Source organism: Teleopsis dalmanni, chromosome X (assembly GCF_002237135.1).
Source record: "Teleopsis dalmanni isolate 2A chromosome X, ASM223713v2, whole genome shotgun sequence".
NCBI classification, from domain to species: Eukaryota; Metazoa; Arthropoda; class Insecta; order Diptera; family Diopsidae; genus Teleopsis; species Teleopsis dalmanni.
The window spans coordinates 23330259-23351537 of NC_051848.1; the positions used below are offsets into that span (position 1 = coordinate 23330259).

At 29.6% G+C, this 21279-nt stretch overlaps 2 protein-coding genes across 3 annotated transcripts in view; both read left to right on the plus strand.

Moving 5' to 3' along the window:
- Window positions 1-2322, plus strand: part of LOC119688240 (gamma-aminobutyric acid type B receptor subunit 2) — a 28446-nt gene extending 26124 nt beyond the window's left edge. The window contains exons 10-11 of the mRNA XM_038102920.1: window positions 791-1029; window positions 1170-2322. Of these exons, the coding sequence (XP_037958848.1) occupies window positions 791-1029; window positions 1170-2201 (1271 nt within the window). The 3' untranslated portion in view covers window positions 2202-2322. The remainder of the gene's footprint in view (window positions 1-790; window positions 1030-1169) is intronic.
- A 9928-nt stretch (window positions 2323-12250) lies between these two features.
- On the plus strand, window positions 12251-18840 carry LOC119662267. Of its 2 annotated transcripts, none has more exons than XM_038071859.1 (6): window positions 12251-12374; window positions 14031-14099; window positions 15545-15628; window positions 15699-17233; window positions 17784-17910; window positions 17970-18840. In XM_038071859.1, the coding sequence occupies exons 1-6, from the start codon at window positions 12320-12322 to the stop codon at window positions 18782-18784; spliced, it is 2685 nt and encodes an 894-aa protein (XP_037927787.1). In that variant the 5' UTR covers window positions 12251-12319; the 3' UTR covers window positions 18785-18840. The 2 variants fall into 2 exon arrangements, with proteins under 2 accessions (XP_037927787.1, XP_037927788.1); XM_038071860.1 differs by lacking the exon at window positions 12251-12374 and adding an exon at window positions 13628-13744.
- Window positions 18841-21279: the final 2439 nt, after the last annotated feature.

Here is a 21279-nt window from a genome sequence, read left to right on the forward strand (position 1 = left end):
GAAATATAACATATTTATTAATTTGATTTTTTATTATAGATAATTCAGTCTCGTTTTGATAGTTCTTTTTTTTATTTAAAGCTTTATTAGAATTCGTTAAAAATGTTATTTAAAAGATAAACGTGTTTGAAATTAAATAGCATGATTTGTTATTTTACACTTAAATTTTATTCTATCCCTTTTAACTTTGGATACAAATATCTATCTGTTTGTAGTCAAAATTTAAACTTTTTTGCTTCAGTCAATTCTAAATGCTATCTAAAGATTAAACTCCGGTAATCGATTGTAGTGATCTCTGAATATTATAGATCTGTTAAAACCATATCGTCTAAAAATCTTACAAGTTTTACTGCTGAAGTATATATTGAAAGGGTTCTAAAATATAAAATCGGTTTACACAGCTGTAACTTTGAAGGTCACCAATCTACCATCAGTGTCATATACTACAAATCTGACAAATATAACAATGTGATACTATGTTGTCATGGTACTGTCTGATTTGTTTTAATTTCTTATCATTATTCTTTGTAAGGATCTTTAAAAAGTAAAAGTTGGGCGATAGGGTTTAAATGTGTACTGTAACTCTTTCCTTTGAAGGTTAATTAGTAGAATTCATTTAAATTTGAAGATTTTAATATATGTTAGTTGGTCAGTTTGTCTGTATCTCAATAGTTTGAACACGCAATCTTAAAATTAAAACACGCAATCTTGAAATTATAATTATTATTAAAAACTTAAAACTACTCAAATTGTTGATTAATTCAATATATTTTCTCTTCTATGTAAATAGATGATGTCATTGACCCGGTTATACATAGCATGGGACTAAAAATGGAATGCAATACTCGACGTTTTGCGACCGACGATAGGCGTGAATTACAATATCGGGTTGAAGTACAAAATCGGGTCTATAAAAAAGAGATAGCTACACTGGATGCAGAAATTCGTAAGTTAGAACGCATGTTAGAGTCTGGAACAGCATCTACAACGACATCATCTTCGAATTCTTTAATAGCAGGCCAACATATGGTAAGTACAGCAATAACAAACACTACACTATAGATATATTAAAAAATTTTATAAATTCAATAAGTTTGAATTATATCTTAGACCATATTCTTACAAATTTTACAGAATTTACACATACAAATTTTTTTAAAATATTTTAGCCTGAAGTTAAAGTTACTTGTGACTCAATTACACATATACCGCCATTACCTAGGCTTAATGAATCACGTACACCGAGTATATCTGGTATTTTGCCTAACTTGTTACTATCAGTATTACCACCAGTAATACCTCGTGCTAGTTGGCCATCAGCTGAATATATGCAAATACCAATGAGACGCTCGGTTACTTTCGCGTCACAACCACAATTAGAGGATCCTACCATAACTCAAGCATGTTTACCTGCACAAGATTTATATAATTTGCGTTTGGCACATCAACAGGCAACTGAATCAAAAAGCGGTATCATAAATCGCATAAGAGGCATTTTTTCACGCACTACATCTAGTAATAAAGGTTCCACAGCAAGTCTTTCCGATCAGAAGGGTTTAAAAGCAGCATTTAAATCTCATATGGGATTGTTTACACGTTTAATACCATCATCACAAACTGCATCCTGCAATGCTATCTATAATAATCAAAAACGAGAATCTGATCCAACCAGTGGGCATGATTTGTACAATTTAAAGCCTATGCATCGAGCATCGTTTGCTAAAAGTGGCACACATTTAGACGTTACCACAATCGATCCTACTTTTTTGAAAAAACCAACTATCTGTACTGATCCCATCGAATTGTCTCTTCAACAACAAAATACCGAAACTACTGGCAGATATGTTAAGGTACATGAGACAAAAGTTAATTTTATATTGCCACATAAAAGAAGACCTTCTATTGCACAATCGCAACCTGCATTACGTCAGCGTGTGCGAGGATCGCCAAGATTTCCACACCGTATTTTGCCGCCTACTTGTAGCTTAAGTGCATTAGCAGAATCAGAAGACCGTAGCCTAATAATGAAAAGACGAAGTATGACACTGCAAGACACCATAAATGGAGAAAATTGGAAATCAATGGAATGGCTTAAAAGTTCACAAGAAAATTTCGATGAGGTTATGGTTGTTGAAGTGGAACATGTTGTTCCAGAGGATGAGATCGGTGCAAAAGTTGAAGTAGATGAAATACAGTTGTAAAATATATATGTAAGTTTTAGTTTTCCATAATTTATTTTTTTTTTTTAATCTATCCATAAGTTAACAAAGTTTGTTAAAGATATCCTACATATTTGCCAATTAATATAATTGTTTCGGTTTTTAACTGTCAATTTTTTACATTAGTTACATTAGTTTACATTACATTACATTAGTTACATTAGTTGCGGAATAACAATTCATTACAAGTTCATTACTAAGGGCAAACATTTAGCTAGGAAAGGGGTTGATGCTCGTTAAAATTAATCAGGGGACTATATTGATATATATGTGTATTCATGATTAATACGTCGTGATTGTTCAATTGTCGTTTGATTCTATTAAATAATTTTTAACCGTAACAGTTTAATAGATCTATTGTGCGCCATTAAAAATATGAAAATTAGGATAATTCATGTTTCACTGAGTGCTGCGTAAGCTATGGTGAAGCTGTGATACCTGTGCGACTGAAATTGTTTTGGAAGATAATTTATCTGGTATGACTGTAAAATCTTCTGCTCTTTCAGCTGTTGATCATATTGGTTGTCGCGTAGTTTTGACGCGACTGTACAGTTGCTGCTGAAAGTAATTGATGTAATTGATGTCTCCATAGGGGGTTGTAGCCTTAGTTCGGAGATTTTACTAAGAGTACTGTATGAACATCTTAACCTGCTTGTGATTATTTGTTGTCCTTGAATGAAAACGATGTTGTGTTTAGGTAAGCATTCTAGGTCGATCGTCAAAAAGCCTGAACCTTTTAGATTTAGTGTTATAATTTCCTTATTACATACTGTAGTGATTCGTGAAGATGTTGATGTCGTATAAATCTATTGATTTTAGGTCACAGTGTTGGCAATGTGTTTTAACCGATAGTTTGGTGTTGTGTTGTTGTTAAATAGGTTGAACTCGCACGCACATACTTTGGAGCCAAAATTGTTTCTTATGCGAAAGTTGGCACAAAAAACTTCCCCTTCATTTTGATCTCACAAAGATTTAAGATGTTCAGCTTCCATACAAATAATTTATTATACAATATTATCTATGTTAACTCATGAGGTATTGTTCACTTAAGCCTTCTCAGTTCATTGGTAATATTTAGCAGTTGAATAGCTTCTACGTTGATGTGATTGAGTAATTGTTTTTCATGCCTAGCACCTACTTCTTGTATGGTTTCTTTGACTGTTGTAACTTTTAACTCTTTATTTTTTGGTTTGTTACATATCGATAAGGATGCCATAAATGTAAGTAACACCTTACAGAGAAATATAGACTGCATGGTGGAATACTTCCAGAAATGGAAGATTAAAATAAACAACGCCAAAACCAAAGCAATATTCAATTCATAACACGAAAGAGAAGGCAGCATCCTCCAGAAATGAGCGTCGGTGGCACGGAGATACGGTGGGAGGAAAGCATTAAATATCTATAGGTCACTTTTGACAAACGGCTTAATTGGTATAAACATATGAAATGCAAACGGAATAGTTCCTCTAAACTTCTACATCTCCTTAAGCCGCTGTTTAATAATAATCGCTTCAACCTCAAAAATAGAAAGTTAATATATAGTCAAATAATCAGACCAGCACTACTGTACGGATGTGTAACATACAGCAAAGCCTCAAATACTGCCATAAAGCAATTACAGATAGCACAAAATCTGGTTTTAATAAGACAAATTAAGATTCCTTGGTATATTAGAACAACAGATATGCATAGCGATCTAAGGATCGACTCAGTAAAAAAATAAAAAAGGATAGAAAGGTAAAATTATTCAAAAAAGTTGATACGTTACCCAACCCCACCCTAACAAGCCTTAAGTCCACCTCAGGACGCACAGGAAGATATGTTGATCTAAGGTCCGTCGTCAGTTAAAAGATAAATAAATAATAATAATTCTAGTATAGTTAAAGCATAGCGTGGGGCAGGGATAAGCCCTCCTGCCACAAAAGAGTAAAGGTTGGCTATAGCACTAGCTCAAATCACAACAACAACAATATATATAAAAAAAAAAAATAAAATGTATTATAAATAAAATAAGAACAAAAATCAAAAAAAAAACAAAAAGATTGGAAGAAAAAATAATATTAAAATTAAGGTGCTAACTTCTTTAATAGATTCCAAATCTCTTTAAAAATTGACCATATTACATTAGTAATTAAAACTATTGAAAATATGCGGTTGGAGAAGGACAGAGTAATTCTCCATAACCTTGTGTAATCGTTTTAGCTCATTCGAAAGAACAGCACAAATTTTGACTCAGTTATTAGTTAAAATTAATCTGATAATATATAAATTTTTAGTGTGTTAATTTAATATGACTGTCATATTTCGATAATTGCATCAAAGATTCTGCTGTTACCTGCAGATTCTGTTAAATGGAAAATGAAACATCCACTCAATATATTTGGGGTGCCCTGAAATTAACGAGAGTTGTGTTTAGTATCCCCGAATGGAGTATGTGTGTATGTGTTTTCCTTAATACAAAAGGTATCTAATTTTTAGAATCGAGAAATATGTTTTTAGGCATGTTTATTGCTTGAATTTATGCAGATTAACTTGAGAGACTACCTCAAATATAGCACAATAGATCAAATATAGCAATATAGATCGTATTCTACAATTATTACTTTTAATAATAATATAATTAATTATCCTTTTGATTCTCGATTGTGAACTGTGATTAAAAGAAATTGGTAGCAGTTAGCACCGTTACTTCTTTCTTCGCGTATGTCTCATCTGATTAACGCTGCTAAAACCTGGGAGTCTATATCACTTTAAATGTAAATTTTTTTTTGCATGAAGTATCACAACGCATACCAGTAGCAACGTCACTCGATTTTTTTTAAGTGAAGCTAAAAAACTTTTAGATTATACTTACTAACTATTTAGCTAAATAATTAAGACATTAACGTGTATGTACTTGCAGGTGGTTTTAATAGAAATACCTCCATAAAGAGAGAGAGAGTTCAGAGTTTCTTTGGAGTTATGTTTAGAAATTATTACAGTTTAAAATTACTCCTTTACTCTTGCTAAATGTTCTTAATAGTAATGTATTTTTTTTTCACTTTTCTTATCCTAAATATCGTTTATTGATTAGGATTGTTAGGCAATACCGAAGATCGATTAAAACCGTCCAAATCATATTTAAAATTTATTTAAAAAAAAATCATTTAGGCCTATTGAAAATTGTATCACATAATTAATTCAAATTATAAGTAATTTATAATATAAATTATAAAAAAATAAAAATAAAAAATACGTCTGCAATTATAAATTTTGACAAGACAAGGAGTATTCCCTAATGTTGTATATAACTAAAAAAAAATTATTCGATTATGAGAAATCGGATTTTGCTCATAAGAGCATTAAGTAACAGAATGTATATAAAATTAAATTAAACTTAATTATTAATTTTATATTGGTAATTAAATTATTACCAATATACTTTCCCTTGTAAAACCTAAACAAAAAGAACAACAACACCGACCAAAATGCTCAAAGCAAATAGTGGAGTAGTGTAGAGAGCAATATTATATAAACATTAAAAGAAAAAATAAATAAAAAGTATATGTATTAACATAGGATTTATAAAAATAGTGTAGCTAATAAATAAATAAATTATTTAATTATTAAGAATAACAAAAGTTTAACTAAAATGAAACAATCATAGTAAAAAATAAATTTCAATTTAATATACAAATAATTTTATATAATATATAAAAAAAATAAATTTTGTGTAATATTATAAGTAAATTCATAAAATTCGAGATTCAATGATTTTATAATGTGAAATATTCTATGCATAAGAATTTAAAATAGAAAGAAATTAAGAAATTAAATTAAGGATAACATACCATAAATTAATAGATAAAAAAGTATATAACGTATATTTTTATTCTGTCACATATCCATTGTTGGCCTTTTCTCCTTATTGACCTGATACAAACCATCCATAGCCATCAAACAAATACTTTTATTTATTTTTGTTTAGACAAATATAATAGGGGTATTCACGATATTACACACGTGACGAGTTCGATAACCGAGTAATAGAGTAAGAATGCATGGTCGCAATGATAAAATATATTTTGAGTAAATATATTTAGCTATTGGCGTTTTGCAGGGTTACCCTATTATCAATATCGTGAATATCTGTGTTTATTTTTATTATTTTACTTTACAAATGACGTGTTCTCAGTTAATTTGCAATAAATAAATATATTACCTGGCCTATAGCCCGGTCAAAATAGATCTTAATAAAATAATTAACAACTATTTGCTTTAAATATATTGAATATTTTATGTTAATATATTATATTAAAAAAAGAACTGTGAAATAAAGATAATTAACTCTAAAACCCAAACAACCTAATATATATATAAGATATTAATATAACATATTTATATATTTAAATAATATATTAATACAACATATTTATATATTTAAATAATATATTAATACAATATATTTATATATTTAAATAATATATTAATTTGTTATATTAACCCATATCCGCCCAAGGATTTTTTTTTTTGGAATTTTCGGTCAAAATGTTTTTTTTAAAGCTAAATTAGTAAGGAAGTGGGGGTGTGGAGTGAAGCCACAAATATTTTTGTAAAGCTAAAACTTCATACATTTAAAGTAATGATATATATAAACTCTAAAGTTTCTCTAATATAAACAAAACATCCATGAAAAGTGATAAGATTTGCTGTTTGATTAATCGAACGTTGGGCGGATATGGGTTAATATATATTAATATATTATATATATATATATTGGGTTTTAAAGTTAATTATCTTTATTTCACAGTTCATTTTTTTTACTATTGTTCCTGAAATAAATGAAAAAGGCCATATATAAAGCTGATTTCGACGACATCCACGATTAGTCTAGCGATGCCTAATATTATTAGTCTAATATTTTCAATTTTTGGGAGGGATTTTTTTATAAGTAGCTCGATTTGATATAATATCAATGCATTTCCAATCTGAAATTTCATCTTTAAATTTCATGCTTTATTAACCAGACATCTGGTGTATCAAGTATCGGAAATGAAGGTTTTTTTGGGTATCAATGAATTTATCGTTTAAAAAAAATTGTTTTAAATATCAAAAAACTTCAGTATACTATATATATAATATATAATATATATATATATATATATATATATATATATACAGCATATATGTATATAGTATATAACGAGGGCGGTTTGATAAGTCAGTGACTTTTTGAATAAAACAAATTTTTTTCGGCAAATAAATATTTTATTTTTCTACATAATCACCTTTTAGCTCAATACATTTAGTCCAGCGTTTTTCTAATTTTTTTATTCCCTCCAAATAATAGGTTTTCTCAAAGCTCTCAAAATACGCGTTTGTTTCGGTAATGAATTCTTCATTCGATTCAAATCTCTTACCGCCCAGCCATTTCTTTAGGTTTGGAAACAGAAAATTGTCGCAGGGGACTAAATCTTTAGAATACGCTGGATGGGGTTGCAGTTCGTATCCCAATTCGTGGATTTTGGCCAATAATGCTTAATCAGCACACGAAATCCACTTTTTTCCATTTTCGTAAAAATTCACGAGGTTGTTTGCTTTGAACGGGTATCAAACACCAACTGAACGACGTAGATTGCTCAAAATTAGAAAGTTGCCCACTGGTAGATTACAGCTGACAGCAGCACTGTTGCATTTGGAGTAACTGCGCGGAAAATTCAAAAAGTCACTGACTTATCAAACCGTCCTCGTATATATATACTATATAATAATGCCTTCCTATATCCCTCTCCAAATCAACACTAACAATTTTTGGAAATAATAGTTTCTTATATATAGTGGTTTTTTTTAATAGGCTTTCATTAAATTTGTTTTGTTTGATGGAGATATATTATAACTCGAGAGTTAATTTTCTAGTTTATTAAATATTCATAGTTTATGCAATTTTTTAATAAATTTTAATTATTGAAAAGCAGATAGTTTTTGTAGGTAGTTTTTAAAAAATTATATTCAATCTTTACGAGTACAAGGTACAATACTGTGAATACACAAACAAAAAAAACAATTGAAATTAAATTTAAATTTAGTATTTAATTAAAATAGTTGAATTAATAAAAAAATTTTATGTGTAATATAAGAATATTTATAATATTATAGACTAGTTAAATAGTTGCTGAAATATTTGTATTCATTTTTATTATTCTTTAAAGAAGTTGTTTACTACTAATCAAAATTTTTCAAAATGTATATATCATATATCAAAAATTAACAAAGATATCTTTAAAATTGTAGTAAAGATATTTTTTTTCTATTTCAAGAAATGTACTTATATGTATATTATATGTTATAAGAATAATTAGTTAATGCTCGTATATATTTTAAATATGTATCAAAATCAATTGATGATTTTTGTTTATAAATTTTTACTTTTATGAAAATTTTTGTAAAATTTTATAATTGTTAAAGAGTAAAGCATTTTATAAAAATGTATTAGCAAAAACACAAATAGTAAAATAAAATTGTATTTATTAATTGTAAGCTTAAATTTGTATATCCTAAACTATATAAATGTGATGGCAATGCACCCCTGAGTAGATGAAATTCAGTTTTACAATTTACATATAAATCAAAAAAAAAAAAAAACTAGTTAATAACTAAATAAATGAATATAGGAATAAAAAATTTATTTATTATTACTTATTTTGAAGATTTAATAGACGATCCTAGACAAAAGCGTATGTAGTTGTAAATATTGTAATACATACGTGTTCTAAGGAAACGTTTATCTACGGTATTCAAGAAGCAATATTTTTAGATAAGTTTTAGGTAATTTTGTCAAAAACCTCTTAAAAATCTGGCAAAATATATATTAAGGTCAAAAACAAAAGTCAAAACACAAAATTAGTTACTATATACATACTATAAGCAGTTAAGTACGCAAAACAGCAAAAAACTAAAATTAAAAAATATTTTAAAAATATTTAAGTACTATAGCATTTGGAAAACAATAGCCTAATATAGAGTCAAAATATTGTAAAAATAAATGATTTTAATAAAATTTAAATTAAAAAATAAACTCACACTTATAATAGTTTTATTTCAGAAATTAAGCATTTAACAGCATGTAAAAGTTCTTGTCTTCAACATAATTTTGTGGATAATTTTCGATACATGGGACCGACTAGTACTGAACTCTGGGTGGTTTAGTCCATTTAAAAAATTCTAAAAAAAAAACCATAATATACAAATTATTATGTATGGTCAGCTTTAATTGGAGAGAACAATTAAATTTATATATTTCACCTACAATTTGACCTATAATAATATATAATAACTACAGTTTTTAGGTATTATTAAAGAAGTTCAATCTGGTAATATATATTATTTATATTTGGTTTATGCACTTTTTTGTTTAAATTTTTTTTAATTAAAAATAAATTTTAATTAAGTACATATTGGCCATTATCGGCGAAAAATTTGGCTAAGTGATTTTTAGCGGTTTTTCGGTTGGGCAATTTGCACCATTAAAAGTGGTTTGCAGACAACGTAACGAGTGGTAGTTTAACAGTGGTAGGCCTAGACATTTCGATGGATGCAACAAAACTTTCCAACCAATATTCTTTAATTGGTTCCAAATCCTCAAATATGTGTGTGGGCTGAAACTGTCATGGTAGAACAAAATTTTTTTCCTTTGTCCAATTCTGAGCAGTAGAGAACTGAATTAACCATTGGACGAGAATGGAGCAGTTTGTAATAGATAGTACTCTTACTCTCTTTGATAGTACTCTCTTTGTAAAGGGATGACTTGCATGAGATTTTCACATATTTAATATATTTTTCATCGCCTAACACTTTTTATAATACGTAGTATTTATCTAATAATGTTAAGTTAAGCACTCTCCGTTGACCTACCAAGACGTGATATGAAACCGCAATATTTATTTCGGTTTTTAGGTTCCCATATATGAACACATAGATATATTATCTAAATATTACATGGTAAGTAATACATTATACCTAAATACGTATTCATTTACCAATCGGCATGTTTTGTATATCTAGTTCATATATACCTATATATCAATATGAAAGGTAAAGTATAGCATATAAATGAGCACTTTTTTGTCTGAATATATTAAAGAAAAAAAAAAAACAACAAACATTAAACAGAGTCTTAGAGAGAATATAGTGAGAGTTCAAACTAAGAAATTAACTAAGTATTCAAAAAGATGATACGTAATACAACATTCTAATCAAAACATAGATGGTTTAAAACTTTTAAAAAATATTTAACGAAATTGTTTCCGGAAAACCAATAGAATGTGAAATGGTACATTTTTGTGGTATTTCTTGTTACCAGGTTGGTTTGGCAGAAGAAAATCATAGTGCACTACACCACTATAATTGAAGAAAACTGTTGCGAAGACTTTTAAGCAATTTTGGAACGACACTATGTTTCTAAATATTTTAGAGGTTTCAGCAAATTGAACAGAATAAATGAAAAACCAACCAAAAATGTAATTTCAAGCTAATGCTGTGATATATAAGGTACTCTGCATTGTCAGTTTTACATTATGAGACAGAAACTCGATTTCTAAAAATTTTAGTAATGAGTAAAATAAAAATCTTTAAGATAAGGTCCTTTCGCCGTTTGTTCAAAGTAGCTTGGACCGACTTTATTATCAATGTAGTTGTATTCCATTGTAATATGCAATAGGTAAAGGAACTGCTAAGAACGATTAAACACAGGAAAAAATTATACCTAGCACATATCGTATATAATATATACCTAGAGCAAATCGTGCTGTTATTAAAAATCGTAGACCGTATAAAAGGCAGTAGAAACACAAAGCGAAAACTGATTTTAAGTCTCAAAAGTATATGAGAAGGGATCGGACTGCAGACTATCGAAGAAGTGGCACAGACTGCAGAAACAAGAGATATGTATGAAGAAATTGGGAATAATGAATTTTATATTATGCGCTTGATATGTAAATTTCCAAATATTAATATATATCCGTTTATAAAATGAAGACTTTGATAAATAAATATTTGACAATAATATCATGCATACCAATAATATATTATATATAGTGCACTATAAAAAATACATATTTGTAAATATAATCCTTCAGTTCATATTATGTATTTCAGCCCTTTAAGGCCGCTCTGGAAAAAAAAAAATAAAAAACAAAAAATTTAAAATTAAAATATTTTTTCTTTATTAAAATCTGTTTATTTTAAGTACTTTTTATAATTAATACTAATATTTAGTTGTGGCACTATTATTTTTTAAAACTTCGGTACACCGGTGACCCATAGAATCCACTAGATTTGCGCAAATCGATTAATCAATGCCATACTATTCGTTTTATACCTTATTCCACAAATTTCCCGTTTTTGTGTCTGTAGTTGGAAATTGGCTTCTTAAGAATTCTCAAAAAATGTTCTATTGGATTTAAGCCCGGCGACTGCGAAAGTCATCCTAATAACGCGTTACTTTTGACCCAGAAACAGATCTTTGCTATTCGAGGGGAGTATTTAGGGTCGTTCTCCTGCATTAACTCCCACTTCAATGGCATTTCTTCTTCGGCATATGGTAGCATTGTATTATTGAATATATAGATATAGTCTGTTGCGCCCATCTTATCTCTTATCCAATATATTGGACTAACACCTGATGAGGAGAAATAACGCAAAAACGTAATATTACCACCGCCGTGTTTTCTTGTTAAAATTACTTGCTTTGGATGGTGTGCACAATTTTTAGGACGCGATTTTTAACATTTGATTAATAAACAAAAAACTTGATTTCCTTCATTTGGAACAGTATGAACACTTTCCAAATTAACTTAATTTCATTTTAACGAAATTAAGAAAATTTGGCTGTGTGAACATAGTAAAATATTAATATCTTTATTTACAGAAGTTGAGACGAATTTATTCATTTTTATACAAATCTAGTAGACCTGAAAATTTTAAATTCATTGTAAATGGAATACTTCATCTTATAAATTTTTATAAAATTTAATATTCAACTTCATATGGTTTCAGAATTGTTTAAACATTCAAACAACAGCTTGTAAACAGTATATTTCAATTGTGATCTGATAATAACAATGAGTTCCGACGGAATTGAGGACCATTCATCTGAAGATACTGAATACTTCAGCTGTAAGTGAATATATTTTTATTTTTATTAAAATTGTTTATTGTGTACATAGTCATATCGCTATGATTGACTTTGAAAGAAGTTATTTCGTGGTCTTAAAAACAAAAAATTTATGAAATATCGGCTATAGTTCCAAATTTTAAGGAATTTTAAAGAAATTTAGTAAGGAAATTTTTTATTTCCTTACTAAAATTTGAGGTCCAAAGTTCAAAATTTTTACCTTCAATGACTATTATTAAATACCTGCTATACAAGCATTTATGTTATCTCATATGGTTCCTTAAGGCATTGTTTTTTTTACTTTTAAAAGAATTTCACACTTTCGATTTATCAGTCCGGCCAACTTTTCCGCACTGGCATTGATACCCAACAACGATTGCGGTAGTTTGTTTTCTCTGTAATATTATAATATTATACAGAACATTGTAATATTATAGTACTACGCAAAGGCTATAAGCTCAAATTATTTAACTGTTCTTCAACCTAAGCTTGTTTAACAACAGTCTTCCATTCTTCAATGTTTTTTGCTTTTGTTTTCCAATTTCTTGTCTTCATTTCTTCTAAGTCCTGCACACTGTCTTTCCATCGCTTTCTTGGTCGCCCTTTTCTTCTGCTAAATTCTATTTCGTTCTCATAAATCTTAAGCGGTACTCTCATATTCGGCATTGTTATTACATGTCCAACCCATCTAAATCGCTTAATCGCTATAACTTTGTTGGTTGTATCAACTTCATCTAGCCGTTCTAGTTCGTGATTATATCTTATGCATCCCGTTTTCTTTCACGGGGCCAAAAATTGGCGAAAAATACAAATATGTTAAAGTTCGTTCAAATTTAGAATTTATAATTATTTTTTTTTATATTAAAGAGCTATAAATATAGATGAGAATAGTATCCGTCGGATAATTATTTCCAGTGATATAGTGATTGCATCTCTATTTGAGATAGACTTTTCTTTGACGTCTTCGATGCTTCGAATAAAATTTGTGATTCAATTTTGTATGAAGAATGGCACTGAGTGCCACAAATTAGTCGAATCAATTGAAATAGTGTAAACCTATTAGTAAAATAATATCTATATTAAATAATTAAAATAGAAATGAAAAAAATGGAAATGAAAATTCACAATAAATACAACAATAAATTGAAATTCTCAGATAAGCAAAGCAATCTGGAAATTTGAATTTAAATAAAATTTTTTTCCTCTTCAATATAAAACTTCAAAACGTTTCAAAAGTTTTAATATCTCGGTTCAGTTTATATCGTTTGCTTACCTACCAATCTTTATTGTCAATAAACTTGGAATTTAGATTGCAATTTGGAAGTAATAATGACGGATCCTGAGCACTCATCTGAAGAAGAATTTTTTAGCTGTAAGTGAACTTCAAAACATTAAAAATTGTTTTTTGATCTATCGATGTCTCTTCTATTAGTATACTCTATAAATCGACGTTGAGTTAAGTTTGCCTTTTTTTAATATTTCTCTCAGTTTTTTCTTCAATCTCATGGCACTTTTTCAGTTTTTCAATATAATAGCTATTGTGCTATCTTTAACACAGTCCATAAATCAATAACGTCCTTGACTCCATGCTGGCAGCCCAGCATGAAATCAATAATTTTTACATAAAAAATTTAAAATACATATATGTTTATTTTTAGTTGAGACAAATAGTTCATCAACTGAAGCTTTTGGAACCAAGGATGATACTACTGGGGACTATGTATCGGGTAAGCATCGTATTTATTTTTTATTTATATTTTCAAAATATGAATGTAATAATATAATTATATTACTTATCTTATTTCTGTCACGTATGAAACCATATATATAACACTTTTAATGAATTACCTATTTCAGTGGTTTTGCTCTCTGATATTGTAACACCTTTAGTTAGTTAGTTAGTATCTTTGGTTAATGTGTACTACCCGTTGTGGTATTTTTTGGAGACTGCGATAGGTATATGGTTGTCTGTAATTTTGAGATATATCACTTAACACACACAATTCAAATATAAATGTTGAAATCAGAAATGTTATCAATTAAATGACTCAAGATCTGAAATAAGTGCACAGCATAAAATATGGTTGTATAATGTCATACTAAACTCGATATGGTCTTATGGAGTTATATTTTTGATATTGAAATTTTACAGAAATATAAGTCTATAATCTTCCGACTGATAGAGAGTAAATAGTTTCAGTCTATCTTAAATGATTTTACTATATAGTGACTTCAATACTCTGTGCAGTAAATGAGAAATTAAATGATTATCAGAAATATATTGTATTTAAATAAATCAAGCTAATATGAAATTATTATAACGATATATATAAATTTATACGGATTCATTTAACTGTATTGCAGCGTAAAGTCCATACATATATTTCTTCTAATATCAAACAATATTTTCTTAATGTTAATTTTTGTCGAAAGTGACATGTTTTATAACGAAAAGAAACTATTTAAAAGTTAGAAGGGTTCGAATAGAAATAAAAAACACAACAACAAATATTTTAATTAATTTGTTGAAGTTATAGTCAGTAAATAATTTATTTGGACTGTAAGTGCCAGGCTTAAAGTTTTTCAATCTTGTAGTTTTTGCAATTCTGTTTTAGAAGTACATCTAATTTTTAGGTGTCAATGCCTGACGACAAAAGACTTATCAGCATCGTCACGAGTTATGATATTACTTAGAAGTATTTTCGTACTCAGTCAATTTTCTATGTTAGTTTCTATTTCTCGCTTGGTCATCCACTTATGTTTTGCTAGTCTTAGAAAATAGTTTAGTATGCTTACCAACACTCTGTAATAGAATCAGTATTTTGTATGAATAGTTTTTCCTATGCTAAGTATGTCTCACGTTTTTGTCTAGCTGGTTCATCAGTGATCTTAACTTCCCGGTGGACTGGAACTCAAACTACTGTATACTCACGGATAATTGTTAACTATATCACGGTGTACATAGTCATAATTTTGTATTATTTTGTATTTACCGTGTTAGATAGTATGATAGGCAGAATGGTCTTATGTAGTTCAAATTTATACCCTATAAATATCTGTATCTAGAAATAACAATATACAGGAAAACAGGAAATGTTTTATATATCATATTAAAAATTGTAGCACACAAGAATAACAATTAAAGAATTTATATAATTTCATATTCCTTCAGCTGAGTCCAAAAGTCGTTTTGATAATTCCACAGACTGTGATGCAGATCACTCCTCCATTGATGATTCGCCTAGAAACTCCACTCGTAAGTTAAATAATTAAATAATCATTGATTGTTAATAGAATCCTAAAGACATGTTTTAATTTAATCTTAGAACTAGCAAGGTATTTACTTAAAAAGAACGCTAGGAATTTAAAGAAGATTAGGCATATGTTTCATATTTTGCATGAAAATGGTACTTTGGCAACAGAACCAAAGTATAAACCATTTGAAATCGCTAATAATATAATTGTTACATGCCAAACAAAACTGCGACTATTCACAGGTGAGTTTCAAATAAAAGAGGAGCAATTTTACGTTAATACCAGTCGAAACACGGAGTATAAAAAAGGTGGAAAAATTGCCTCCATTAACCCCAACAAGTTTCAGTTTTTGCATTCAGTAAAATACAACAAGTGTATTGTGGTTGAAAGAATTAATTCGAATCAGGTCGTGAACGTTTGTAATATTGAAAATGAGACGGTTCAGTTTATATGCTTGGGTGAAGAATACGAAGATATGTGGGAATATTGGCGCATTATGAATAGTTTGAGTGCCACAACTGTAGATGAATTCTGCTCAAAAGTCAACAAATGCATTACTACGAAACAAGATATGGAAATTATAGATAATAGAGAACTAATGTACTCTTACATAACACAAAATCTTGTTTCATCTGAACATATAGCCACATTTGATTTGGAGTATAAAAAACCTGCCTTTAAATTTTTTTTTGACTTTGCTTTAAAGTTAAACACCCGAGTATATGAATTGCTAACGCTAAGGCATCAATTAAATTGTCGTAAGTCTCGTAAAGCTACCACTTGTTCTACATCTCGTATACAGAGTACCATAGCGAATAACAACGCAAGCTCAAGTTTTGTGTCAGTGAATACCAAATATACTGAATCCCTAATAAGAATAAATGTAAAGAGTGAAAATCAAATATCAACTAAAGGTTCTCAGCAAAAAATCCAGACCAATGATACTCGTCAACAGCAGAACAACGTTAGTGGTAAAACAACTGTTGAAAACCAAATGTCAGGAACCAGAAAGAAGAATAATGCTGAAGAAGCAAACCTGGATAAAAAATATATTTTAAGTGAGCAATTAATTTTGCCTCAAGTTGTTATAAGATTTGGAACACCCAATGTTTTAAGACTTGTAAATTCTGCTTATAGCGTGGAAAAAGCAAAAAAACTTTCAGAAATATTTAACTCCGAATGGTATAAACACTTTGTTTCCCAAGTTTATGACCCATATAGCTATAATCTCCAAGAGCCTTCTATGGCAGCTTGTTCTAAGACTTCCCAATCAGGTACATGCTCTGATGCTTCTAAAGAGCCTAAAACTAAAAATGCTGAGGTACAAACTCCTCCAATAAAAAAGAAAGTGAATATTAGATGTGACGTTTGTACAGAAACAGAGGACATCATTAGCGGAAATCGCTACGTTCGACCAACAACTGTGTTCAAATACAATAATAGCTTCTTCTGTGACGGTACAGAGGGGGAAGATTTTAAACAAGATATATATAAGATGCCTGAATATAAATTATTTGGCGACGATTGGCAATACCAGTCTCCAATATTTTCCAGTAATTATAGAGCACCACCGCCACAGAAGAAAACAGAAAAGGAGCCGGGAAAGGTAATTTAAATTACTATTTTATTTGTAATACACAAACGTACATAAATACAATCTTACGTAGATTGTATCATCTGTAAAATTTTACTACTCCAAATTTTTTAGTACGCTCGTACTCAAAATATTTAATGTTTTTAATTACTAAAGATAGATGCTTAAGCTAAAGGTTAGGACCGACAATCCAAAGAAATCCACTAATGCCTATTGGGCCATTATGTTAATATCTAAGGGAAAACTTAGAGGTTTGCTAATTAATTTCCATTATGTTGCGGTGTAAGGGAAAACACAGAGGTACATAAATCCGCTACTTATGTCCGAAGTCAACGCGGCAGTTAACTTAGTTGACAGCAGCCGATAAAAGCGTTCCAAAGTGACAAAAGGAGAAACAGTCGGCTAGTTTGCTGTGTAACTTAGCCTTTTCGAGGTTTTCAGTCGATATGTTTTAAAATAACAACTGTTAGGAAAAACTTTTTATTAATGATTTAATATATACTAAAAATAATGGTAGAAGTTACAAATTGATTTTAAAGCGATCAAATTTTTGATTATTTAGATGGAAACATTGTGGGTTCGCCAACGAAAATGTGATCCAGAAAAACAAAATCAGAACAAAGAAATACGTAAGTCTTATTCGCTTGATCATTGTAAAAGCGGCCCCAGACCAGCAGAGGCACCAATGTGTAAGTATTAAAGTATCAATACGTATAAATTTAAATGATCTATTTTGAAACTATTCTAGTTCATATGGGCAGTAATAACGTAACTACTGCTGTTAACTTTGCATCAAATTATCTGTCTGAAGGAAATGAATTACGACTTAATTGCTCTGAATATCAACAGTTGGATTCACACCTTCATCCACAGAGTTACTTTGAAAAAATTGCGAATGGTTATGAACATCTTGGCGGCCAACAAGGTTCATCAGCAGAAGACATACGTTTATCCATAAATTCTTTTCAGAAACCACAGCACAGTCAAGAACACATGACAGTCAATTATGAAAATATCATCTCTGCCGAAGACATTTTAAATAATGCTATTATCCGTTCCAGTCATTTTTTACGTTCAAACTGTATGGAGACAGGAATTGGGAAACTTTCGGCCCATGACAGAGCAACTGAATCTCGCTGTCATTCGCAGACAACTTCCAGCGTTTGTGAAGTACCATATATTATAATAAATCCCAATAACCTGAGACGTGAAATTGAGCAGTTTGTAGTAAACGATCCCAGCATAAGCGCTGTGAAACAATTCTTTAATGTCGGTATGCAGTATCCAATGCATCTTATGTATTTACCAGCAAATCTGGAGCTATTGGCTAGAGCTGATATAAACACTGACAATGTACTATTAAATGAAAATCACATGAGTTCTGGCAATGCTTCAGAACAGCTGGCGTTAATACCACATCCTTGGCTTTTGACACTGATTCATCCCAATTGCGCAGCTCTTGGCTTCTGGCGCAGTTTGTGGCCACCATTCTATTTCAATCTAATAGCAAAGCGAAGGCTTAAGACAGCATTTACCTTTAATCCGGGAAATCCATATAAGTAACGTTATTTTCACAATAAGAACTAAATTATCTGTTTTTTTTATGAGTAATGAATAACTCACGCTGTGTGTTTCTAAAGAGTTGAAATGTTCTTTTTCCAAATTTCTAATTTGATGTTTTTATTTTAACATTTTTAACTTCGGTTTAAAAGAAAACAATTCATTATAAAGAGATAAACAAAACCAGTAACCAAATATGTTTTTCTTTTTTTTTACATATGCATATATTCATATATAATCTGAGGGATTAGTGTTTGTTATGACATTTAATGAAACTATTGACCAAGGAATAGGAAGAGTTCAATGAGTATACATAACAACTAATCAATACAATTATGTTACGGAAATATTTCAATTCAACAATAATTTTATCATTAAAGAATAAAGGAAGGTTTACAACCCTTCAGGAGGTGTTAGCAGGGGTCAGTTATTTTTGCTCTGTCACTCTGTGACAATAATTGAAGAGATGAAGAGCATCAAATATCTAAACCTCAAAATTTATTTGTTTCGTTGTGTTAAATAACAATCGTTGGTTGCGGTCAACTTCAAAATTCTTGACCATCCTTAATGTTTGAATTGTTGTGGCTCTTTTGTCTTAATCTTTGCAATTTAAGCTCAAAAATATTTCCTGTAAATTATTTATGAAAAAATTTCATAAAATAAGTAAATAAAATTGTTTTATCAAATTTTTTTTTATTTAAAATAGCTGGAGTATTTAAATTTAATTTAAATATATTAAACATCTTTTCATCATCGAGTCATGACACTGACAATGATAAAGTTCTCAGTTCAGTATATAAAAAATAATATAAAAAATTTTTTTAATAATAATTTTATGGGGATTGACAATGATGAGCAATTTTATCCCAAACCTTGATTCTGAGAAGTGCAGCTATTAAATGATTTTTATAGCATGACACTCTTTAAGTACATAAATTATTTTTGCTCTTAAAAATTTATAAAAAAAAATTGTTTCACTTCCAAAATTTGATGCAATGCAAATATAGGGTCGGACAAAAAGTATTTACCATTTTGAATCTAATATGAAATATTTTTCGAATAATCGTTTTATATATCGCAGTACCAGTGACGACGCGTGCCCTATCTGGAAGGGTGTGCGGCCCTTCTTTAATGTTGTTTTTACATGTACCACTTATATTAAAATATATGAGATCTTTTATTAATAACTATATTATATAAGGCAACAATATATTCGCGCAATATTATATTAACAATTCATTAACAAAATAACATATTAAACAAATTAAATTAATAATTTATATACAAGTTTAATATTATATCAATATGGAAGAAACAAAACTTTTCACATAATTCTCGTAACATCAAACCAAATTTTTTCAAACAAAAGAGTTTGTACTTAGAAACATACATGTTTGTGCAGTGATCAAACAAAATCGAAACCACTTGCAATGTGCGCACAAGTACCCCGCACAATAAGAACAGAAATTCGTGGGTGCTGCTGTTAAAAGGGGAGAGACGAAATGTGATAGAAATGTATGGTGAGATGAGCTGCAAACTTCAGCCGCTCATGCAACCACTTTGGCAAATCATCATGTTGGATTCGTATGCATACAGTTGATATTCGAATAGAACAGAAAATTACTCTCATACAATTCCCACTATATATGTAAATCTCTATTTCTGATATTACGAACGGGAGCACACGCACATTATTTTGTTCATATGTAACGTATGAATGTGCGGCCAACTTCTTTGCACACAAAGGGGAGAGACGAAATATAATAGAAATGTTCTGTGATTTGAGCTGCAAATATATGAGCACAACTAACAAGTATAGCGGCTAACAGAAGCAAATTAATTGAGTTTTCATAGACAATTATATTTAATTGTTTTTGCTAAAACTTTAAAAATATATATTTATATGGAAATGTAATAAATAATAATAATTCTTGATGTAAAGATACTTAATAAATTTATATACCTATGTTATTTAACATTTTGCAAATTATATTAGGGTGTTCACCGCACACCTCCGCACCTTAGAGCAGTCGTCACTGCGCAGTACCTATTTCACATTTTTACAGGCACTTTGCGCTGAACAATCTTATACCAATGAGATACTTCTGGGTGTACTTCCGAAATAGGTACATGTGCTGCTGACTTTTCTCTTTTGACGACAAGTTCCCATCAGCAAAATTGTGCTACCAAAGACAATCTATATACAGTATTAGCTTTTTCATGGTTCCAAAAACAAATGTGAAAATTCTTTGAAACCATACATATTCCACACCTATATATTAAATTTCATTCTATAAATAATGAGGCAAGTATAGTGATCAGAGTTCAGGATTCAAGAGTTCATGTTACACATTCGTCTGGCGCATATTTATAACACCTCCAGATCAAATACCAAACTATAAAGGGATTTTTTTTCGATGAAATGTACAAATCGGTATGCGAAATATTCTATGCATATCGATATTCCATGCTATGCGGTTTGGATCTCTTAAGTACTT